Source organism: Artibeus jamaicensis, unplaced genomic scaffold (genome assembly GCF_021234435.1).
Source record: "Artibeus jamaicensis isolate MK-2021 breed Jamaican fruit bat unplaced genomic scaffold, CSHL_Jam_final scaffold_1689, whole genome shotgun sequence".
In the NCBI taxonomy this organism is placed as follows: Eukaryota; Metazoa; Chordata; class Mammalia; order Chiroptera; family Phyllostomidae; genus Artibeus; species Artibeus jamaicensis.
Genome location: NW_026522029.1, coordinates 7,398,147 through 7,421,844, shown reverse-complemented (window position 1 = coordinate 7,421,844; position 23,698 = coordinate 7,398,147). Strand labels below are relative to the sequence as shown.

The 23,698-nt window shown below is 45.8% G+C and overlaps 1 protein-coding gene across 4 annotated transcripts; it reads right to left on the bottom strand.

The window, feature by feature from the left end:
- Positions 1–1,209: 1,209 nt before the first annotated feature.
- Positions 1,210–23,698, bottom strand: SLC16A4 (solute carrier family 16 member 4). 4 transcript variants are annotated; one of them, XM_037152478.2, is made up of 9 exons: positions 23,607–23,696; positions 23,419–23,535; positions 18,305–18,437; positions 17,390–17,533; positions 17,076–17,237; positions 15,320–15,835; positions 13,130–13,341; positions 11,984–12,077; positions 1,210–1,429 (listed from the first exon to the last, which is right to left on the bottom strand). In XM_037152478.2, the coding sequence occupies exons 1-9, from the start codon at positions 23,634–23,636 to the stop codon at positions 1,305–1,307; spliced, it is 1,533 nt and encodes a 510-aa protein (XP_037008373.2). In that variant the 5' UTR covers positions 23,637–23,696; the 3' UTR covers positions 1,210–1,304. The 4 variants fall into 4 exon arrangements, with proteins under 4 accessions (XP_037008373.2, XP_037008375.2, XP_053512038.1 ...); XM_037152480.2 differs by lacking the exon at positions 23,607–23,696 and adding an exon at positions 18,532–18,659 and having other exon boundaries at positions 23,419–23,474; XM_053656063.1 differs by lacking the exon at positions 17,076–17,237 and having other exon boundaries at positions 23,607–23,698.

Genomic DNA, 23,698 nt, shown 5'->3' with positions numbered 1-23,698 from the left:
AGGGTGTGGTGCTCTGGAAATAAAACCAGCTTTCAATTTAGGGCTTTGCTCTGTAGGGAGTCAATGGCTATTTTAAAGCAGAAAAGAATGGAAGGATATAATAGTAATAACAATAGTAATAGTTTAAAGGAGCATTCTGAAGGAGATGCAGAGCAAGGTTGGTGTTGCAAACAATTCGGGTTTTTTCCTTCTTAAAATCACCAGATAATGGAGGGCTGCCTATTGACATGTAGTTGCTGAGTCTAAGAGACATTATTAGTTAACATAATTGTTCCATATTTAAGAAATATCTTTTAGTTTAAGGCTATCTCCGGGTAAAAGCCACTTGTTTGCCCTGACTGGTGTGGCTCGGTTGGTCATCGTCCCTCAGAGTGAGGAGAGGTCTTGGTGCACTGCTGGTCTGGGCACAAGGCTGGGCTGCAGACCAGGTCTCCTGGGGTGGGACGCAACCATGTTTCTCTCTCACACTGATGTTTCTCTTCCTTCCTCTATCTAAAAATAAATAACATCTTTTTTTTTTTTTAAAGCCACTTATTCACCTTTCACAAAACTTGTTCTAAAGACACATCTAGACATTCAGCTTGATTATTTTAGGTAGTTTGATGTAGTGAAAAAGTAGTGTTGATGGGTAGGAATACTATTCAAATGATCCTGAAGTAAAGGCTATTTTTGAGCAATTCTTATTTACTTTTTATTATGTAGCAATGTATGTTTATTACAGAAATTTTAAAAAGCAAAATAATGCAGAGAAAACAAAGACTATCTCTAATGAATAAGCAAAGGTAAACTTTTAGGGGATGTGTAACATTACAGTTAGTAAACAAGGTTTTAATATTCAGATTCCAGAGTTCTGATCAACCAATGGCTATATTTAATACTTCTTTAAATGAAGAAAAATGTTTTTTTGTCTTCACATATTTTATTGACTGAATTACTACAGCACCATTGAGAGTTTGGTTGATTTATTATTACAAAACATTCTGATTTTCATTTAATACCTAAGGTAGCTGCTTTAACTGATTAAAATTATAACCTATTAAATACTAACAAGTGGCATAATTTAAGTTGCTGTTATTCTTCTCTTACTACCAATTAGACACTCAACAGAATGCTAAAGGAAAAAGGAACCTTAAAAACTGTCCATATTTGGCTTGCCTTCTTATTTTACATGTGAGGAGACTTTTCTTCTGAGCTTTTGTTTCCAGTGACTTATTCCTACATAGGTTTTCTTTTGTTTCCGGTGGCTTGCTAGTTTGGCTTTTCTCCGGCCAGGCTTGCACTTGATTGCAGTCCTCTCCTTCTGCCTAGGCTCTGCCTTTCCATCTCTCAGCCAGGGGTACAAAGAAAAGGGAGACCGAGGAGAGGAAGTAGCACGTGCCAGAGAAATAGAAAGAGCTGGCGTAGGTCTGTGTGTAATCAGACAACCAGCCTGGAAGGAAGAAATGGTTTCCGTCAGCCAGGCAAACCTCATTGGTCCCTCTCAGCCATGAGCTGTCCTTGAAGAAATGAGTCTGCTGTGCTTACCAGGCTGCATCATGGCCCGTTAGAAAATTAATCTAGCTCCTTGCCTGTCTTATTTTCTGCAGATGGAGGTAGGGACTCAACGTGTGGAGAAAAAGTCATTGTGGACCCAGACAATTAGGGACACATACCATTTCATTGTATGATGACTCTTATCAGAAGGCCACTATTCTTACAAAGAAAGTAACTGTGAGTTCCTAACGTTTTCCAAAGGAAAAAAGAGAACTGATTGTCTTCTTCCTTCACTGAAGAAATGCTTGAGTATTTACTGTGTTCCCTAGGGGTTGAGAATACAGTAATGAGCCAGAGCAGGCGTGGCACCTGCCCTCACAGACTGTCTACTTTAGTGGGATTAGTTATTAGTCACAGATGGTACACCCTGAAAGGGCAGGAAGGGAAGTTCAGGACACCGAGAGAGCAGGTGAAAAGGAACTGACTGCTTGGTTGGGTTCCATGAAGACTAATTCGCCCTGAAATGCTCTTTCAAAGCAAGAATGGGGAAGGGTCCTCGAGATCATTTGGCTAATGGCACGTACTAGAACTGAAGTGGAACACTTTTTTTTTTTAAACTGTGTAGTAGCAAAGAATGTTTGTGCAAGGTACCAGTATTTAAACACTTGCAAAAGTCAACACTGTGAAAGAGGCAAATAACATCTCATTATTATTATGAAAATATTTTTGACCTTATAGATTCCCTAAAAACATCTCAGGACTTCTGGGGGGGCATTGCTACTGACCAAACCTGGCAGCTCCTTTTCTAGAGATTGTGTGCCTATTATGTTTGTAGAGGCAAACTTACATTATGGCTTTTGTATTTAAACTCCAAAAAGTCCTTAGAAAGTTAAAGCTGTTATTCTGATCATTGACTGAAAAAATGGTGGTGCTGTGTGCTAGCCCAGTTCTGGGTGCTGTGGGCAGGTGCACCCGTGAACAAAATAGGCGGAGATGTCTGGTCTTGTGGAGCTGGCGCTGTGTCTTTTGATTTTCATTTATATCTGGGAACACGATTTCTCGTGGGATGGGTAGACTGTGTACCCTTTCTCTGGTTTGATTATATATGTCTATCTCCTGTCCTCTTTGTTCCCTTATTTGGCTCTGATGCAGACTTGAAAATGTTTTTTCAATTGTTTCATTAGCTTAATGTTTCCTGTTCTTAATGTAATGAATGAATGTTTTAGAGCCTCTTAAATTAGCTAACTTTTACTTGCTTTTTACTTACTCCATGTTTGATCAATGACCTCAGACGTTTCTTGGGGTTAAGCAGAAGAGTAGAGTGAAACTGACTAGGACAGGTCCTTGTAGTATGTTGTGATTGACCTTTATGCACTTGAGAAATAGGTGACCAATCTCCCAACTCCCTTAGAAATTTCTAGAAAGAAGGGAATGTGGAAAACATCAGCACCCCTTTTATCCCTTGTCATTCTTGCCTTAGTCCCACTAATACAGCAAATTTACCAGTACATACATAACCTGTGAGTTACGAGACAGCAGTATTGGAAAGAATAATTGTGGGAAAAGACTAGAAATTCTTGGATATAGAGGTAAATACTGCCGCTAAAAGGTCAGGAGAGCACAACTAAAAATAGTGCAAACTCATGGTTGTTGCTATTAAGAAATCGCAGAGGGCCTGAAACAGTGTAAGAGAACGCTGCTTATAAGCCTTCCATTTCACCTATATACATATATACACTTAAAGAATGTTGCTATAGCGACATTAAAGATTAAAATATTTAGCATATTTTAGAATTGTGTCCATGCAGTTCCATGCAAAATGTAATGAAATAATTTATTTTAAATGTTTCTTGTACTTGATCATTGCGATGCTAGTATGTATTTTCATCCTATCTCTCTAAGACCCAGTTGCCATTCAGTAGGATTGTAATGTACAGTTAGTTGAGTATTTAGTTTTAGGAGTCTGCAATACAAAATATGAGGTAAAAGGTAGGATGCACATTTATATTATTAATTAATTGTCTCATAAGAGTATTAGCTGTCATAATCAGGCTTAGACTTAACTGGCCCCTAGGTAAGTGAAATTCAGAACTTTGTTAATATTAAAATATCTACTCTGTTTTGTTGGAATAATTAGCCTGTCCCCACACAGAAAAGCAAAAGAACACTGTGTATTTGGCCTGATTTTATCAGAGCTCTGTACTTTTTTGGTAACAGTAGAAAAAAGCTATATACAAATGCACTTTCAACCCTAAACAGTTTAATGCTTCCAAGTACATATTTTTTAAAGAAATGTTGGTGGTAATTCAGAAGCTACTGTGTGCTGTTTTAAGATGAAACACACACATACGTTGACGTTCAAGAGACTGGGTTCCTTTGTGGTCAAAGCCTTGCACGTGGCAGAGAAAGTCATGACGAGGTAGCAGCTACAATTCAGGGAAGCGTGTGTGCACCTGAGTGTCCACTCCCTGCTAGTGTGTCTGTGTGCAGCCCACACTGAGGGGAACACTGGCAACTGGCTTGCTGAGCTGCAGTCTCCCGGGAGCATTTCCTCAGTGTCCCCACGCTACCTGCAGCGGATTCACCTGAGGTACGTGCAGATTCATTCGTTCCCCTCAAGCCTCCTACATCCTGCATGGCGCCCAGTTGATTATGTACAAAAGTTTGTTCTCCAGATTACTTCCTTATGTCTGTAGCTATAACCCATGTTCTGGGCAGAATGTCTAATAATGTTTCCTGTGATAATTTAAAACAAGTAAGATAAGGCTCCACTTCAGTAGTTTTGCAAACCTACTTTCTTATAGTCAACACAGAAGGGATTAGAAAAATCTGTTCTTTGATATGTATATAGGATTCTAAATTCATTTTATAAAATGTCAACATTATAAAACTATTTAGCCCTGGCTGGTGTGGCTCAGTGGATTGAGCCAGCACTCAACCAAAGGGTCGTCGGTTCAGTTCCCAGTCAGGCCACATGCCTGGGTTGTGGGCCAGGTTCCTGGTGGGGGCTGCACAAGAGGCAACCGCACATTGATTTCTCTCCCTCTCTTCCCCTAAAATAAATGAAATCTTTCATAATAAATAAACAATTTAACATCATACTACAGGTTAAGCCATACATGTTTAAAAATGAGTTTTAAATCCTGTCTAAATATTCATACCTGTGGTATCTCAGGACTTGAACTCAGTTATGAACCCTTTTTATTAGAATTACCACTTTTAAGTTACTGTTGGTCATCTCGTGAACACTTGACATACACCCCAAAACTCTTAATTCCAAAGTTCCTTGATGCTAGTTCCAATTAGTGTCAAGAATTCTGTACGTGGTTAGCCAGTGTTGAACCAGCCACCTGCCGGTGGGACTGTTGGGCTGCAGCCCAGGGGCAGACTTCCAAGGTGTACAAGACAGTGATCTTATCTCATCCCTGGGGTTACCGGAGCTGCTGGCTGGCTGGCTGCTAGCAGCCTCATTGTTTCACTTTGGGTGTGCTATACAGATATTTCCTATATGCACCATGATGGGAAAGTACGTACAGGTATTTTCAGTAATCTTGGGAAATGTGGTTTAGCAAATACAAACCCTGGTGCTTTTAAGACTGGAACTCTCCAAAGGCCCCGTGATAGAAACTTGCAGTAAGGTAGGTACTGGCTCGTTACTGGCTCCGAGCTGTGGATTTTATTAAAAGAACTGTGGTCCGTGTTAGGATTTTGAAGCTTGTTTCTTTGGCCTTGCAAAGGAATATATTTGCAAGAGAAGGAATAACCCCCTTCTTTTTTTCAAAACCACACTAAGGAGCTATTTGAAATTTATTTTGTGATTTTTTTTTTGTAGGGATTCATCAGTCCTAGAAAAACTGGATCAAAATAAAATTTTAATGGGGCATTATTGTTTATGGGAGAAATCACTGGGTGATTAAAAATCATTAACATGATTTTTCTTTGCCTGTTCAGAGTGTTAATGTATCCCTCAGGATTTAGGACACAGGGACTTCTGCTCTGCTTTCTCACTTACTCCTAACCTCCAGAGGGACTTAGAGCAGACCAAAAGGTCAAGTTGTTTTGTTCGTTTGTCTTCTGAACACAATTTCAGGCTGTAGAGAAATTCCCAACTGGTAGGCGAAGATGAGTGATAGATGTGGAGGGCATGGTTGGGCACATGGGAGTGAGGGCTGGGTGGAGACTTTCATATTGTACCTGAACTGAGGGTGGAAGAGAGATGGGAACAGACCCGTCGTCTCTGAGGAAACCCTCTCTGCGTTGGTGGCACAGAGGCAAGCTTAGTGGGATGCGTTTCCATCTAGCCACCGTCCTTGCTTATAAAACACAGGTGATGCCTTGGTACAAAATTACCAGTTTCACTCCGAGGTGTTTTTGATGAGGTGCGAGGCTGGTGAACAATAGCAAGAGAACGATGTGCTTCTTCTCCTTTAGAGACAAGTTGACTTGAACTTAGCCTGGTGTGCAGCTGACATAATTATTTTGCCTTGAAAGTGGCTTTGCTGATTTCCCGCCAAGATGGAGGCGTGGGTGGAAACACTGTGCATCCTTGCACAACCAAGTTTAAAGACAACAAAGTTTTAGTAACAAAAACGCAACCAAAACACAGAAAATTGAACTGTATGGAAGTCCAACAACAATGAGCCATTCAGCCAGACCGGTAAGAGGGGCAGAGTCAGTGGCTGGCGGAGCGGGGTCGGGCAGGAAACAGTGGCCAGACTGACCCAGGATTGCAAGTGGCGGTTGGCAGATCCCAGGTGTGGGGCGGCAATGGGCAGACTCAGTGAGGGCGCAAGTCGGCTGGCTGACTGCGATCACACATTCACGCACAGGTGAAGGAGCGAACAGTGAGACAGACCATGCAGGCTAGGGCCCCAGCGACGGGAATTAAAGCCTAAAAGCACCAATTGGAAAAACTTTCGGGATTGAGGTGCTGGGAGAAGTGCCCAGGCTCAAAGAGAGTTTGTTGGAGAGACCCACAGGGTCCTGGAGGGTGCCCAAGCCCACACACCTGGGAACCGGCACCAGAAGGGCCCAATTTACTTGCGGGAAGCAGCAGATGGGACTGAAATCCAAGACAGAGCAGAATAAACACCATTGCCCCTCTTGACCCCACCCCCACATGCAGCAGCATCACAACCCAGTGACTGGGTCATCCCACCCCGGTGAACACCTAAAGCTCCGCCCCTCATATCTAACAGGCGCGAATTGACCAAAACATGGCTCAAGAACAGCTCAAAACTTCAGAGCCAATAATTCTAAGCAATCAAGAGATAGCCAACCTATCAGATACACAGTTCAAAACACTGGTGACCAGGATGCTCACAGAACTGGTTGATTTTAGTCACAAACTAGAACAAATGAAGGCTAAACTAATTGAACTGAAGGGAAATGCACAGGAAACCAATAGTGATGGAAAGGAAACTGGGACTCAAATCAAAGGAATGGACCAGAAGAAAAAAATGACCAAACAAAAAAATGAAGAAACAAGAATTCGGAAAAATGAGGAGAGGCTTAGGAACCCCCAGGACATCTTTAAACATTCCAACATCCGAATTATAGGGCAACCAAAAGGGGAAGAGGAAGAGCGACAAGTGGAAAACTTACTTGAACAAATAATAAAGGAGAACTTCCCCAATCTGGCAAAGGAAATAGACTTCCAGGAAATCCAGGAAGCTCCTATAGTTCTAAAGAAGCTGCACCCAAGAAGGAACACACCAAGGCCCATCATAATTACATTAGCCAAGATTAAAATGAAGGTGAGAATCCTAGAAGCAGCAAGAGATAAGGGGACTGTCACCTACAAAGGAGTTCCCATCAGACTGTCAGCTGATTTCTCAAAAGAGACCTTACAGGCAAGAAGGAGCTGGAAAGAAGTATTCCAAGTCATGAAATCCAAAGACCAAGATTGCTTACATCCAAGATTGCTCTATCCAGCAAAGCTTTCATTTAGAATGGAAGGGCAGATAAAGTGCTTCTCAGATAAGATCAAATTCAAGAAGTTAATCATCACCAAGCCTTTGTATGAAATGTTAAAGGGACTTATCTAAGAAAAAGATAAAGGCCCTGGCTGGCGTAGCTCAGTGGATTGAGCGCGGGCCTGCAAACCAGAGTATCGCCTGGGTTGCAGGCCAGTTCCCAGCAGGGGACTCAAGAGAGGCAACCACACATTGATGTTTCTCTCCCACTCTTTCTCCTTCCCTTCCCCTCTCTCTAAAAATAAATAAATAAAATATTTAAAAAAAAGAAAAAGATAAAAATATGAACAGTGAAAGGATAGCAAACTCACAGTTATTAACAACCACACCTAAAACAAAAGCAAACTAAGGACAACTAGACCAGGAGCAAAACCATAGAAATGGAGATCACATGGAGGGTTAGCAACAGGGGAGTGGGAGGAGAAGGTACAGAGAATAAGTAGCATAGACGGTAGGTAGAAAATAGATGGGGGCAGGGCAAGAATAGTATGGGAAGTACAGAATCTAAAGAACTTGTGACACATGGACATGAACTAAAGGGGGGAATGGTGGGGGAGGGGGTGTGCAGGGTGGAGGGGAATGAAGGGGGGGTAATGGGACCACTGTAATGGCATAATCAATAAAGTATATTTTTAAAAAGTGACTTTCCTTGAGTTTGTTGAAAAAATCCACTTTTGTGAAGAACCTGTGCTGGATTGCGTGAAGCTTTAATAGAATTTAAGTCGTTCTTTCTGTAGGACAGCTCAGAAAGTCCTCATTTTAAGGGTAAGAAAATGGAGACGGGGGTTACAGTGGTTTCCCTAAATTTCCTGTCAGTGAAGTGGAAGGAGAGCGCACGTTCTGTTAGGACCTAGGGCTGGAGGCTTGCACCACTGTTCTGTTCCCGAGTTAAGTCCTGCGGGCGTGTGTGGCAGGGTGGGCGACACAGCCACTCAGCAAGCTGTGGGGGAGCATTCGGAGAAGCGCCCTTGTCTTCTCCCTGTCCCTGCAGCAGCCGGCAGGGAGCTGGGTCAGTCAGTTCCTGGGTAATTATTGAGTGAAAACTGAGTTACCAAATAAATTGCTTGTGGTATTTTAAGGGAGTTCTCAGAAGGTGATTGCGATCGATTTAAATGTATATTAGCGTATTATGCACACCCATCAGTCGGGAATGGGGGGCACGTGGAGGAGAGAGGACTGCATTCAGTTTTCGTTTACAGGCAGTAATGGGTGGGGCCCTTGGTTTTGTTACATGAAACTGAGCCTGTAGCATAAATGCCTTTGGGCGGAAGATCAGGAATTTCACATAACCAGCTCACACCTGACCTGTGTGCTGGAGAATGTGATGATACACTTGCTCCTTTGCCAGAGGCACTAGTACAGCTTTCTGCAGGTTTACTTTGGTTAACAGGATCTACTAGAAATGAAATAATGTTTTAAAATAGCAGTACTTAATTTTCCCACAACCTTCCGAGGTGCCAGCTCCCAGTAAAAAAACAGCGGTTGGGTGTGGATAAGTGATGACGTTCGGCCTACACTTAGGTCTCCTGGTCACCCGTGCAGGGGAACCCAGAACAACCCTGAAACTCACCCAGTCTGAAGCAGGCCACTGTCTCAACTGTGGATTTGCCACCAAGTATTTGAGAGGAATGGGAGGGGCGGGCGGTGGGGTGCAGTGGGCAGGGCGTGGCTTGTGGAGGAGGTGTTATTGGGGCATCATTTTAAAGATTTTATTTTTTAGAGAGAGGGGAAGGGAGGGAGAAAGAGGGAGAGAAACATCATTGTGTGGTTGCCTCTCATGTGCCCCTCACTGGGGAGCTGGCCTGCAACCCAGGCATGTGCCCTGACTGGAAATGGAACCGGCAACCCTTTAGTTTGCAGGCCTGCGCTCAATCCACTGAGCTACACCAGCCAGGGCTGGGGCGTCATTTTAAATTTACACCCATTTCAGTCCCTGTCAGAGACTTTCAGCAAAGATTGGATAAAGAATTTTGTTGCCTACTATATTGTCATAATCATGGTTTGAAAAGGTGTATAAATTTCTTGCCCATATATTCATATATTTTTAAAAGAGAAAAGTATATTTTCAAGAAGCAATTAAGATTCCTATGGGTTTTCCATGTTTTTTTTCCTTTCCGTGTTTTATTAAAATATGCCGTAAAGGACTAACTTGTTTTTCTTTCTCATTTCCATGCAGGAAGGAGAAAAATACGGTTCAGGTAACTGATGTTCCCATTGTTCACTAGTGTTTTGACTGAGGATCACTGTGGAAAGTTTCACTGTGTGCTAGATTCCTAGTTTAAAATGCCTGTGATCTTTTATAGGAACTTCAGCTTTTGCAATTTCGCTAGTGAAGGATCTGACAGGTAAGTTAAAGGATGAGAATCCCATACAGTTTTGAAGATGTAAGTTTGGTTGAGAACTAACTTACTCTTTTACAACCAGTAGAAGCCTGTTGGTTGATTCAAAGCTAAGGACAGGAATGGAACTGCCCGGTCCTGTTGAGAGTGAATCTATAAAGTAGAATTCCTGATGTTTCTTTGGTAGTTACTGCTGCAGTCAGAATTTAGGAACACATCTAATGGCCTCTGTCAAGTCCTCTGTCACTTCACAGAGCAAGGAGTTGCAGGCACAGAGGGTCCCCTGCAGTTCTCCCTTCCACAAAGGGCCCGAGTTGGGGGGAGCCTGCTGTAGAGAAGGGAACCTAACTGCATGTATTGGTTATCGTCAACTCGTTTAAGACACTGAGCAACTCGAGACAAAAATCTGTGTAAGCTTTCAGCAGCGGCTTTAGTGCTTCCTTTTGACTTTTTAAAAGAACTTATAAAATTTATAGTTGCCTAATGAATATTCTCAGAATTAACAGGTAAAGATTCTCCTGTGAGTTTCCTTTCTCGCACACACACTGCTAGGGTGTTGTGGGCTTTGGGTAACAAAAGGTTTGTAGATTTTTTTTCACTCACCAGCGGTAAGAAGTATACTTTACATCACATATACTTAAAATACATAGGTGTGTGTGTAAAATTAAAAGTTTTACAATAAAGCGATACATTCTGTTTTCTAATCTGCTGTTGTAGTCTATCCTTTTTCCTTAAAAAAAAAATAAGATCATGATCCAACATCCATTTCGAGACCCACACACATGGGTGTGTCTTCTCATAGGTGGAGCTCCGAAGAGTCCGTTTCAAGGTGGGCCCACAGGGGCACAGGACATAGAACCTCTAAACGTGCTGCAGCTTCACTCGCCTTTATGTCTGGCTGAGATGCTCTGTGCCCTGGTGTGTGTCACCTCCCTGCACTTTTGGTCTAATGGGCTGAAAAGTTCAAGGGCATCACTGGACAGCCGGTGAAGGAACAGAGGGAAGCAGACAAAACAAGACCAAACTGGAATTGGGCTGCTCTCTGCATCTCACTGAGCTGGGCACTAGCCGTGGAGTAGTTCTCGTGTTTGGTGTCCTTTCCCCAGTCCCGGCGTCCAGTTCTGCCTTTGCATCCCAGCCTGCCCTCCGGGTGGGCGGTGCAGGCTGGGTGAGAGGCAGGGGAAGGTGTGTGTGCGTGCACAAAGGTAGGCACTCGGTGGTATATCCGAGTACGTTCTGCCTCATCTAAAACTAAAAAAAAACAGCCCTGCATTTTTTCATTTTTTCCTTCTACTAATCTCTGTTATTAGATTTTTATACGCTTTAGATATTTGCCTTTTCTAAGTCTTAAGTTTATACAGGTGCACACCTAATACTATATAACTTAGTTTTAAAAAAATGATAGTGGGCAAGATCAGATCCTTTTTCTGTCTCACTTTAGGACTGAAGGGGGCAAAAGTAGGTTTTAGGTTGCATTCCTTTCTGTGGGTGATTGGAAATGCTGTTGAAGTGATTTGTACATTCAGATACATTGAGAACTGTAGTTTGGGAAATACAAAAGCTTAACTCTGTTCCCTAGAAGTATTTCTGTATAAGCAGTCAATCTTGGATTACATGTCCAGTTAGGTAAAAAGTGAGTGGAAACCAACACCTGAACTCCCCCAGTTTGTGCTCATATTCAGTGTTACCAGTGGTCTCCCTGTCCTCACCTCGAGATTCTGTCCTCACTCAAGAGGTGCCCTTCCCCCTTCGGTGTGGAGAGAAAATGAAGGGACTCCACCCTCTCCCAGAAGAAGAGATGTTGAGAAGCCTTGGACACAGCTACAGAGCAAAGGGGCCAGGCTCAAAGTTTCAGGAACTAAAAGAGATTCCTGTTTACATAAAAATGGCAGTGGTTCTTTTTCTTGGGACCAACATAGGTGTTTGAAAATCTGATAAAACTGGATTGTCTACCCCAATCAGCAGACATACATGCAGTCCCCACTGTAACATGCCCAAGGGGATAGAAGAACCTGTTCAGGGCACGTCTGTTGAGTTAACCCTATGATCCTCCCAGATGGTGATGGAGTTTTGGGGTGGGACAGGAATAGCACAGTTGGCATTAGTTTCTTCTAAGCTGATGTTGTCACTACATGTTACTACTAATCATGGGTCAGCGTTGTATTTCATTTGCTCAGAATGTGGCTGCCCTCTTACCTGCTATAGGCGGTCCAGAAAGGATACCCATCCCAGCAAAGAAGCTGGAAAGTCCCAACATCTTGTAACCCATCAAGTTCCCGGACAGGTCAACCTGCAGGGAACAGAATTCAGCATCCTGAATGTACAGATGAGCCACACCGTGGGGGAGTTCTGTGGACGCCTGTGCCTACCAAGGGGCAAATCCTGCTTATGTCATCTCAGGCTGTGACCCATGGACTCCTGAGGTGACGGGGATGACCTGTGCCCTGATACTGAGAAAGAGCTGAGGCCGATAGGGACCAGTGACAGGGCTGGGCAGGTGGTGTTTTCCTTTCATTACTAAGGAACTTTGGTTCTTTGTTTCTTTTTTAGTCTTATAGGTAGTTCAGGAGTACTGGCCCCCGCCCACCAACCTTACTGCTCTTCTGTATTAGGAAATGGAATTCACAGTCTAGCTGAGTGGTATTCTCCAACCCGCCTGAGGCTGAGTTCCAACCACTGGTTTGTAAGATACTGTAATGTGAGGAGTTGGTGTCAACCTGGAGGCCGGGCTTTTGCCTGAGCCTCGCAGGATGTCCTGCAGCCCTTAGCTAACACTGACGTGAGGCCAGAACTTTTGCAGGGACTGCGTTCTGGCACTCTGGGGGCCTGGTTCTAAGAACAACCCAGGAGTTTGTATTTCAGTTTGATTTGTGTCCAAGACTTAAGTCATTTGGGGGTAAAAATGAGGAAGAGTTTTTTAAAGAGCTCCTGTTGAAATACATAGAGATTCTCTCAGCAAGAGAAGCCACGCTGGGCAGGAAGGGCCTTCTTTCGCCAAGAACACTTTGATATTGTGTCTCAGAAGGAGCCAGGGAGTGGCTGGAGCTCAAGGGGAGAGGCGAGCAGAAGCCCGGCCTGGGAAACTAAGCAAAATGGAATCCCGCGGGTCCCGTATTTCTCTCACTTCTCTCCTGCGTGGACAGCCCTCTCCACGTTCCATCGCCCAAGGTTAGATGAATGACGACCAGGTGTGGCTGCAGGGTTTCTGAGGCCCTGGGCATGGTGGCTTTTAATTACATAATTATTGCAAAGTATGTCTTCTGTTTGGGGAAGAGCGTTATATTACTGCTCCTTGCTCTGCTTTTAAACAGTTTGACAATGTTAATGAGCGTGTCTACTCACCAGTACGGGTAATATCAGTGCCATGTAACCACCGGAGAAAACGGCAAAGACGATGACGTAGGTCATGAGTAGTGGGAACGTGGTGGCCAAAGGAGCAAGCAGGTTGGTGATGCCACAGAGGAGCAGGTAGAACTTGTGGTAATGGTACCTTCTGGTCCAGTTCTGATCAGCAACCCATCCAGAGAAAATCTGACTGACTACCTCAGTGATACCTGGAACGGTTTTGAAAAGGTCTCATGAAACCTAATTCCATTTCCAGAGCCCCTTCAAAAAATGTGAACACCTACATCATGTTTTCCTAAGTCAACCGGAGGCTAGGAGGACATAGGAGGAAGAGGATGCTTTCCTGTGTCTCTCCGTAGATCACATCGTTTACTTACGTATTCCAAATACATAAAATCGCAAAAGGTTCACACCACCAAGCTAGGAATCCCTGGTTACAGAGAACCCGCACTCGGGAAGCCTTCCTCAGAGTGACCTGAATGTGGGCGAGGAAGCACGATTTCTTCAAGGCCGGCAGGCCCTCGGGTCCGTGTCTGGGGAAGTCAGGGGGCCATGGGGTGGGTGGTGACTGGAGTGTAAATAATAAAGACTGGCGTTTCTTTAAAAAATGCAGAACTCCTTATATTCCAGTATTTGAGGTTTCGATAAGTCCAAAGTTGATTATGCTTGGTTTGAAACCGTGTAGGAAATCTGGAAATGGGAGATTATATTTTGAACACTGGGGCTGTGATGTAACTAGAATAAAATGTAAGGACCCCATTTTTGCTCAATTTCATGATATGAAACATTCTTGATCGTTTACACTGTTGAAAGCGAAAGTACTGGTTAAACGCCAAGAGATGGGCATGAACTGCAGTTAATATTCCAGATCCTTCCTACAGTTCAGACAAAGTACACACACACGCCCCACATGCGTGCGTGAAAGGAAATAAAATACAGAACACTACCATTTCTGTTTCCCAGGATACATACTTAGTCTTAATGTTACACTCTTTTGTTCTGTTGGATAGCCCTAATCTGATCTAGATTGACAAAAAGCCAGTTTAGCTTTGCGCTTTCCCTGTGTGCATGCACAGGCTGAAGCCGACGCCTCTGCGATCGGAAATGAAGTGCGGTCAGTCTGTGAGGACTTGGTACATAGTCGGGCAAGGGATTAGCAAGCAGGCAGTCAGCATTGAGCCACGGAGAGGTGCCAGGTAACGGCACACCGGTTCCATTTCATCCCTGCCCACTGATTTAGGCTTCCTCTTTGGTCAGGCGAAGGAGCCCGGACTGGATCAAGCATCCTGTTCCCATACATTTTTATGCTTAACTGTTTTATTTTTTAACTTCTAATTTATTTTAAATATCAGCAGATCCATTAGTGATTAGCCTCAACAAGCATAATTATGCCTTATTGTGAGTTCAAGGGGGAAGGTAGCTACAAATGTTACTAGAGCATTATAGAGTGCTCACAATGGGCCAGGCACTGGGCTGAACCTCAAGATGCATTACTTGTTTAATCCTAATGGCCCACAGGCCCGCGAATCAAAGGATCGCTGTTCGATTCCCAGCAGGGGACGCACAAGAGGCAACCATACATCGGTATTTTTCTCCCTCTCTCCTTCCCTTCCCCTCTAAAGATAAATAAAATCTTTTAAAAAAATGCTAATGGCCTTATCAGGATGCATACTATTATTCCTATGTTACAGATGAGGAAACTGAGGTACAGGGACAGCCTGTGACTTGCCCAAGGTAGCACAGCTTGGAAGTACAGAAAAGTTGAACCCAGGAAGTCTAGCCACAGAACCAAAGCTTTCAACCACAGTGCTAAGCTCTCTACCTAGAATTTCTTTTGCTTCCTTGAGTGGCAGTTGCCACTAAGCACTAACTTTTAAAAAATACCCTGGCTGGCTGACGTGGCTCAGTAGATTGAGTGCTGGCCTGTGAACCAAAGGGTCACAGGTTCAATTCCCAGGCGGGGCATATGCCCAGGTTGTGGGCTAGGTTCCCAGTAGGAGGCATGTGCACGGCAACCACACGTTTCTCTCCCTTTCTCCTTCGCTTTCCCTCTCTCCCAAAATAAAAATTAAAAACTTACAGTATTTTCCAATTAACAATGTCCATCCACTGGGTCAGATGGGCACCTGTGAAAATCTACTAAGACCTTCCTCCTCGGTTGTGTGAGGTTGAAGTAGGCTTTCTCACCTGCAACAGAAACGAGGTAGGAGGCGTCCGTGAGATCAATCCCCAGCGTTCTGGCTCTGGCCACCAGGTGGAAGGCGGAGACCATATATGCCAACTGACTGAAGAGAAGAGACCACGTGAATATGCAGAAGAAAGGATTCTTCAAAAGAGAAACATCACAGAGTTGTTTACAGCTCCACGAGATACCCTTTCGCTCGAAACTCCCTTCGTTCATTACTAGGAACAGCCTGTTCCTGTTTGGCCCGTGGCTGACCTCTTCCTTTTGATCTTGGGAGTCTATTGCATTTGTACGGGCTGCTCCAGCCTTCTGCACAGCACCGTCCCTGACCAGAGACACTTGCGTGGCCCTGCAGTGGGATGGGTCCGGCCCGCACGCTGCCTTCAGGCCACTTGCAGACGAACTGCTCCCTTTATCTTTCACATCAGAATTGTTCTCGTTTGTGACCTGGATGGGTCTCAAGAGCATACTAGAAGGCACCAAGTTCAGAATGATCGCTCCAAATAATACAAGGGCACCTAAAGAGAAATTGAGAAGTGAAAAATTGCTTGTCATTTCACGATACTGCGTTCTCAGGCTCTGCCACTAAAAGCTCAGTGCAATTCCTTAAGATGCTGCTTTGTCCCCTGATTTAAACTGAAAGTATTTAGATGTGATGACTTAATTGTTAGCTGTACACACTGCTATGTCCTTGTGAAAATGGTGTTTTTTTGTAGATGTGGTACCAAAAAGTGGCCCCAGTAGGTGGTGTGGAAGGCAGTGTCATTTGTGCTAAGGGAAAAAAGAATAAGGGTTTTCTTAGGGTGAGGGGAGAGATTTCAAATGTTGAACAATTACGTTGTCTCTTAAATGGGGATTTTAAATATTCTGAGGTGGGTATACACTTGGGCGTAATAAACATAGGACCTCAAGATGGAATCATTGGGAAACTGCGGTGGAAAAGGGGATCGCCTTTCATCTCCCAACAATTTCCTTGAAAGGAGACAGATGCCAGTGTCCCCTTTGAGGCTGAGCAGGTGCCTGGTTTCAGGGTGGCCCGCCAGCGCTGTGACTGGTGTGTGGTGCTTCCAGAGACAGACTCAGCCGAGGCTCTGCTCATGCGTCACGGCGCTGTCTGTGAGTCCTGTTCACCACGACACTGCTGATAGTTTTCATTCTTAGCAAAGGGCAGACTGCACAGCTGCCCTGGGGTATATGTTTATCTGGAAACAGGCATATCCACACACGTGTGCTATTTTCCCAGTCATGTAAGATTGCTTAATCCAAGTATCTAAGGCACAAAGAAAACTGTGGAGGGAATGATTTTCATTCACTTGTGAAAATTTATAGTTGACTATATAAAAGACTAAGTATTAAGGGACATAATCCTCTTTTTACCCAATGCTTTCTTTTTTGGTTCTGTTTTAGTAAGGGTGATGGAGAAGGCATTTTTTTTAATGCAGCTTTTTTTCTTAAAACCTGAAGAAAGAGTGGAAGGGAAGGGGAAAGGGGAGTCCTTGTTTCCCCAGGAGCATTGCTGTCCCTGGAGGGGTTTCAGTGCCCTCAGGGCCCCCAGGCCGAACTTGGAGTTGCCACTGGCAGATCCTGTATGTAGGTAATTCAAGATTCCTCCGTGTCTTCTCCAGGGAGGAGGAGCGTGTTTCCTTTAGAAATTATTTCCACTCTGGCTTCAAACATCTTCACTTCCAGCCATCAAAGGGAGAAAGCTGAACAGGAAATGGTGCAGAGTTCATAGGTCAGAAACTTAGAATGACTCACCTGTCCAGTCGTATAACTCTATCAAGATTTTTGCAAAAGGTGCCAAGAGAAATGTCAGCCCCGTCCCTGAACGGGCAATGGCTGTGGAAAGCGCTAATCGTTTTTTGAAGTATTTGCTAGTTATCAGCAGAGCTGATTGGTACAAGAAAGCGGAACCCAAACCTAAAAACAAAACAATAGGTTGGAATCAAATGAAGTGCCGTGGTGCCGGATCAGATATTCTCCCGGACCTGAGACCATAAAATAAGCCTTTTGAACCCACAGACCATGAACGGTTTCTAGTTCCCTCGTCAGCCTTTTTGCAGTGGACTCACCAGGTAAAAGTCCCATAGTCACCAAAAGGAAGGGGATGCTTGTAGCCCGGCTGCTGATCAGATACGCACCGGAAACAAGAAAAGCCCCAAGAAGGGAGGTGGTTTTCTCTCCATATCTCTGACCAATAATGGAAGCCACGGGACCTTGGAAAAAGAAAGAGAAGCCAGTACTAGGTGAGTGTGCTGTGGCCTTTCTCACCTCCTGATGTGCAGCTGAAGTGAGCAGCTGCCAGTAAACAGGACTCGACCTGGGAGGACTGTATGTTCTTCAGAGGTCTCCATATTGGATTTCTTACCATTCCCAGTCCCACATTATTTTGCTTTTAGGAAAAAGAGGGTGTTTGTTTGTTTGTTTGTTTGTTTGTTTGTTTTAAGGAAAGGACTGTCAATATGCAGGTTTGGAAGGAAGAATTACTCAAAACACATTGCAAAACCTCCATAAAATGAGATTGCATCTGGTGACCTATGACTTGAACGAGCTTTGCTCATTAATCTCCACCCCATGGCAGCTCCATGCAGAACTAAAGGAACAGGAAGTGGCTCTGCATTTGTTTTGAATAGGCTGAGACCATCAAACCAGGACTCCAGGATCTGACTGCCCAGCGAGTGACTGGCTCACTGAGCCCTGGTTAAGGCCCCGTGGAAAGGAACAAAGTGTGAAACATTCAGCGATGGAATTAAATAGTTGGATTCTTTAACTTGCTTTGCTCAAGCTCGAATTTTTCCAACTTTGCCAAGTCTTGTGGAGAGACTTAACACTGCAAGCAAGTCTTGACTTTGCTCAGCTTTACACATTAACAAATGAGCCTGAGTCAGCAATGCCACGGTCGTGTCTTGAATGACAGATGAGTCTTGGAAATGCCCACCCTCTGCGATCCCACTCCTTGGACAGCGAGCTTATGGGCGGCTTCATACCTCCAGAAAAAGAGACCGATGCCATGATGGAGCCGATCCACCCAGTTTGCTCCGAGGTGCTTTCAAACTCTTCTTGAAAAACCACAAAGAAAACCGCAAAAGTCTTTATCATTCCCAACACAAACACGTTTACCTAAAAAGCAGACCAGAGTCCCAGTCAGGTGGTGAACCAGCCCCTACAGAGGAGGTCACAACCACTCCGAGGTTCTGATTCCCCCAGCATTTACCAGGTCTCGGGGTGATTCCTCGGACATTTGATATTTTGCAGGGTGGTCACCCCCTGAGGGTTTCTCTGAGCACCTTACATTGTAAGTGCCTCATTGAATCCATCCAAGGCTGTGGAATAGGTGGGTCACTGTTGTAGTAGAGATCAGGAAACCAACGGTTAGAGCTTAAAAGTTGCTGAAGACGGAGGTGCTGGAGCCGAGAGCGGAACCTAAAGAGACTGACTCCAGACCAACCGCTACCCTGCTGTTTTTTGAGTGACGTGAACCAAGTCCACTTACCTTAGTGAGAGAAACTAAGGGCCAAAAGATGAATTGTTCCCATCAATTCTTAGGTTACATTTGCTCTCACTCAGCTCGAGCTGAGTACCCTGCCCCTCGCTTCACATATAAATAGGGTAACTATATAATGTATCCAAATTGAAAACACTTTTTGGCTGCTGTTAATTTGCACCAGGGGAACGAGAGTAAACGAGGTCACCTGGTTGGGTCAGGTGCCCTTCCTTTTCCTGTGCCCCACCTAACCCTCCTTATCTGCACCACCTCCCCCCTCCACTAGTAGGAGCACTCCTTTGAGGTCAGGGTTTGTTTGTTTGATTGTTTTGGTGCTGACATTTGTTTCCTGGAACTCTGACTAGCCTGGCGCAGTGAAGAGCAGGGCTCGGGAGGGAAGAAGCCACCTATTCAGATTCCAAGGTCGCCCACCCTGCAGACCTTTCCGAAGGTCCCCGGGGCCTTCCTAGCTTCCCATTTCTTTCTGTCAGTGGCCTTGGTTTTTCAAGGCGACTTTCTGTGCTCTCATCCTGGCCATGCATTACCTAAGAATCACAGACCTTGCCCTAGCTGGTGTGGCTCAGTGGATTAAGTGCCGGCCTGAGAGATAAAAGGTCACCGGTTTGATTCCCACTCAGGGAACACGCCTGGGTTGTAAGACAGGTCCCTAGTAGGGGGCGGGAAGAGGTAACTGATTGATATATCTCTCACACATTGATGTTTCTCTCCCTTCCCCTCTCTCTAAAAATAAATAAACTTCAATTTTTAAAAAAAGAATCACAGACTCTGAGTGCTCTGTGAGTGATTTCACTTTCTCTGCCCACCTACTGAAAAGTCCCCCTCCGGTGTCTGTATTCATGTCACTTTGTCTTATATTTGCCCCATAGGCAGTCATTTGCGCTCCGGGTTTTCATCGCCACCCACGCAGTGGTGTGGAAGCTGCTGTTCTGCAGAGTCAGCCTCCTTGGCCTGGCTCCTGGCTCCACTTCCTCCCGACGCCGACGGTGTAACCTTAGGCGAACTCTTTCATAGACGTTAAGCTTCCTCTTTTGTAAAGCGGAGGTGAAGTAAAGGTTAGCTAGCTCACAGGACTGTGAAGATTCAGAAAGTTCCCATCAAGTACTTAATACTTTATTCTGGGGTTAAACCCTGACGAACCCGTCATACATTGAAAATATCCTTTACTTGAAGAAGCATCAAAGAAACCTAAGCTACCGAACATCATAGCTTAACCTACCTTACAGGTGTGTCCGAACACCTACAGTTGGGCAAAACCGTCTAACTCAAAGACTATTTTGCAACAGAGCATTAAATTATCTTGTAGTTTGCCCTGGCTGATGTAGCTCAGTGGATTGAGCTCGGGCTACAAATTAAGGGGTCACCAGTTCGATTCCCAGTCAGGGCACAGGCCTGAGTTGCGGGCCAGGACCCCAGTGGGGACCACGTGAGAGGCAACCACACATTGATGTTTCACTCCCTCTCTTTCTCCCTCCCTTCCCCCCTCTCTAAAAATAAATAAATAAAATCGTTAAATTATCGTGTAATTTATTATTGCTTTTTCACCACCAAAAAGTGGAAAAATCATTAGCTCAAACCGTCGTAATTCGGGATCATCAACTAGCACTTAACAGTCAAACTATTCACTACTATCGTATTATCTTGGACCACCAGGGTCCCCTCCCAGGAGTTTCAGAGGCCTCTTTAGAACCCTTTACCGTCTCTCTCCAACTCAAGGTGACTCATCTCAGATGAAAACCCCGCCCTTACCCCAGGCCCGTTTTTCCAGCCACTCGGCCAGGTCAGAGGCAGACTCCTCTCAGCCACCTCATCCCCCTCCCTGCTCAGGAACCCAGGCCGTCCCTCCGTCCCCAGGGAGACTCTTGGTTCAGACTAGTGTTATCTCTCGTCTGCGGTCAGGGACCTAGAATCAGCAGCGGTGCTCTGGGGCTGTGGGGGTTGGGGTGGTGAGGAGGCAGTCAGTCTCCCAATATGTTTTCCCCATTGTGAGGTTGGTAGAAGTTACCAGTGTTCCGTGATGAAGAGTGAACAATGCTGTGGCCACCGGGGCTATGTATTCAGAGTGAATAACATTTCACCAGGCCCTCATTCGGACAGCTCATAATCAGAGTGTTCCCAAAGTGTTTCTATCAGGCACTGGGGCTGGAGGACCTGCCAGGACCTCAAAGGCCCCAGACGTGTTTCTGCCAGTTCCGAACCCAGAGTGGTGACCGCACCCTGTCGTCAGCCAGGAACGCCACAGTGAGGTGCCATTCCGGGAAACATCTTTCCTCTTTTTCTGCGGACATGGGTTCTGGGCTAGCATCTGAAGGGGGCTGGCCTCTGCACCCTGAATTTGGCTAGCCCCTGGGCCCCCCAGTTCCTAACCTGTCCTCTCCGTCCTGTCTCTGCAGCCTGGGCACAGCAGCAGTGAGTGGACATGACTTGTCTCTAATAACCGAGTCTGCGACTTCCACTGCAGATGCCAAGAAAGCCGAGGTCTGCCTTGGCATCTACCCTGCCTCCCTTCCCTTAACTCGTAACCTTCCAACTTTGTTCCTGTTCCACTGAAAGATATTTTTTAAAAAATGTCCTGGAGGATTTCCCTTTATTTAAGCAGACTAGATATGTCTGCATTTACCTCATGTTTTGGACAGCGGGGCTGGGGTTCAGTCCTTTTTTGGGGCCCACATCAGACATCATCAACGGGCTGACCCCAACACAAAGGCTCCTAGAAGCTGTCCTGCAGCTGACCCAGCCCAGTCATTTCCTCTAACCCATAAGAACCTCCTCACAGGTCATTTTAATTAGCATATTGTCTTGGGGCTGGGCCAGCCACCGGGGCCACTTTTGAATACACAGCATCAGGCTTTGTCAGAAATTAATAGCAAATCTCTGACCACCCTCCCTCGCTAGTGCCACTTAGCTCTTCCTGACCTTCACAGACAAACTACAGAGTAGAGAGTCAGGTTGTCTCTCCTCTCATCCCAGCGCCCCACCGGGCTGGCTCTCGTCCAGGGTATCAGAGACTCCCCTGTGACGACACCAAGAGCCCACTGTCATTTCTATGCTGTCGACTTCATTCTCCCTGGGACATTTCTGCCTCCGCTTCTGTGACACTGCATTTCTGGAGATCGCTGACTTCTGACTGCCTCTGGGTTTCCTCTGTGGGTGACTCCACCCATCCCCTGGACATGGATTCCCCCAGGGGTAATTGCCCTTAGTTTCTCTTCCCCCTCACCCTGGTGTTTGACCTGCCCCGCCCCGTGGATGCTGATGACTCACAATTTCAAGGTGCAGATCCGTACCCCGCATGCACACAGACTGTGCTGCATCCATGGCTTATGCCGCACGTCCCCCAGACTGTCCAAAAATCAAGCCATCTGCTGATTCCCCCCTTCAGCCTATGTCCCCCAGCTCAGCGAAGGGCATCCATCATCCTCCCAGCTGCCTGAGCCAACAACCCGGAGCTCCATCTCTCCCGGAGCTTCAGTTACGCTCCAAGTCTTGTAAATCCACCTCCTCAGCATCCTCAGCATCGCTCAGATCAGTACTCTCTCTAAGCTCCTGGCTACTTCTGCAGTTTAGGGCCGTAATTCACCTGGATTATTGCAACACCCCTCCCCTGGTCAGCCTTGCCTCCAGGCCTGGCCCCCAGCAGTCCATTACCCACCCCTGCAGCCAAAGCTGTTTTCCTGGGAAGCAAGTCTGATCCCATCCCTCTCCTGCTTCATCTTATTAGCTCCTCAAGATGAAAACCTGGGTTCTGAACATGTGATACGAGTTCCCTCCCTGTCTCTCCAATTCCAGCATTGACTGCCTGCCTTCTTGTTTATTCAAAAGTTTGTCCATTGGTCCACCCATGCCCCCACCAACAGGTATTTATTAAGTGCCAACTGGGTTCCAGGCTATTTACTCGGGCCTGGGCTTACAGCAGTGAGCAGACATGGTCCCTGCCTCTTGCAACATCCAGTCCTGTGCCGTGAGACGGGCCACCCTGAAAACAGTCATGCTCATATAAAAAATGCCCAGTCCAGTTGCTTATGAAGGAAGGAGAAAGACTAGGCTGCCATTTCAGAACCTGCCTCCTCTCCCTTCCCAGACATGTCAGGAACACACACGGTGGTCCCAGCTTCATAGTGGCTGGTGGAGAAGGGATGGGAGGCGGGCAGCAGGCAAGAGAGAGAGGAGACCAGCCCTTCCCCACGAGGGAAGGAGGTGGCTGCCAGCCATCTGCCTACACTGGGCTGCACGGGCGACCCCACCCCAAAAACACTTTCTCGCACTTCCCAGTGCTGCTTCTGGGGAGGTTCAATGTATCATGGTTCCCAAACCTAAGTGTCGTGCAGACAGGGCAGAGCTATTGGTTGCGAGTGCCGGTGGGGAGGACACCAGGTGGGGATGCTTCCGCTTGCCGGCAAGGTGGATGACTTCAGCTTTCTGGGACCCCAGGGGGCTCCCAGAGCCCTGACTCCAGTGACCATTGGCAGTTTCTGGCCTTGCTCTGCCTCCCTTTCCGTTCAAATGCCAAGGATTTCAGAGTGATCTCGTGAGGCTGTTCGGAGCCTCCCCCCAGAGCGCTCTCTCTCCGGCAGCAGGAGAGGGGAAGCAAGTTCTTACCAGGAAGAAGTGAAGCACGACCATCCATCCCCAGCCTCCATCCAGGGCCTCCGTGTAAGGAGAGCCCTTCCCCGCCCTCCGCGGCATGGCTGTGTCTGTTCTACGTGCAGACAATCCCTGCAATGAACCCAAGACATAGCTGTCTGGTTGGCAAGAAACAGATCGAAATGTTTAAACTTTTAGCCTACCTGCTTTGAAATTAGATGGTTTCCTCTCATACTAAAAGTTGTTCATTGACTCTCGAATCTCAGCCTCACAAATGCTCGCAGGACTTTGGACC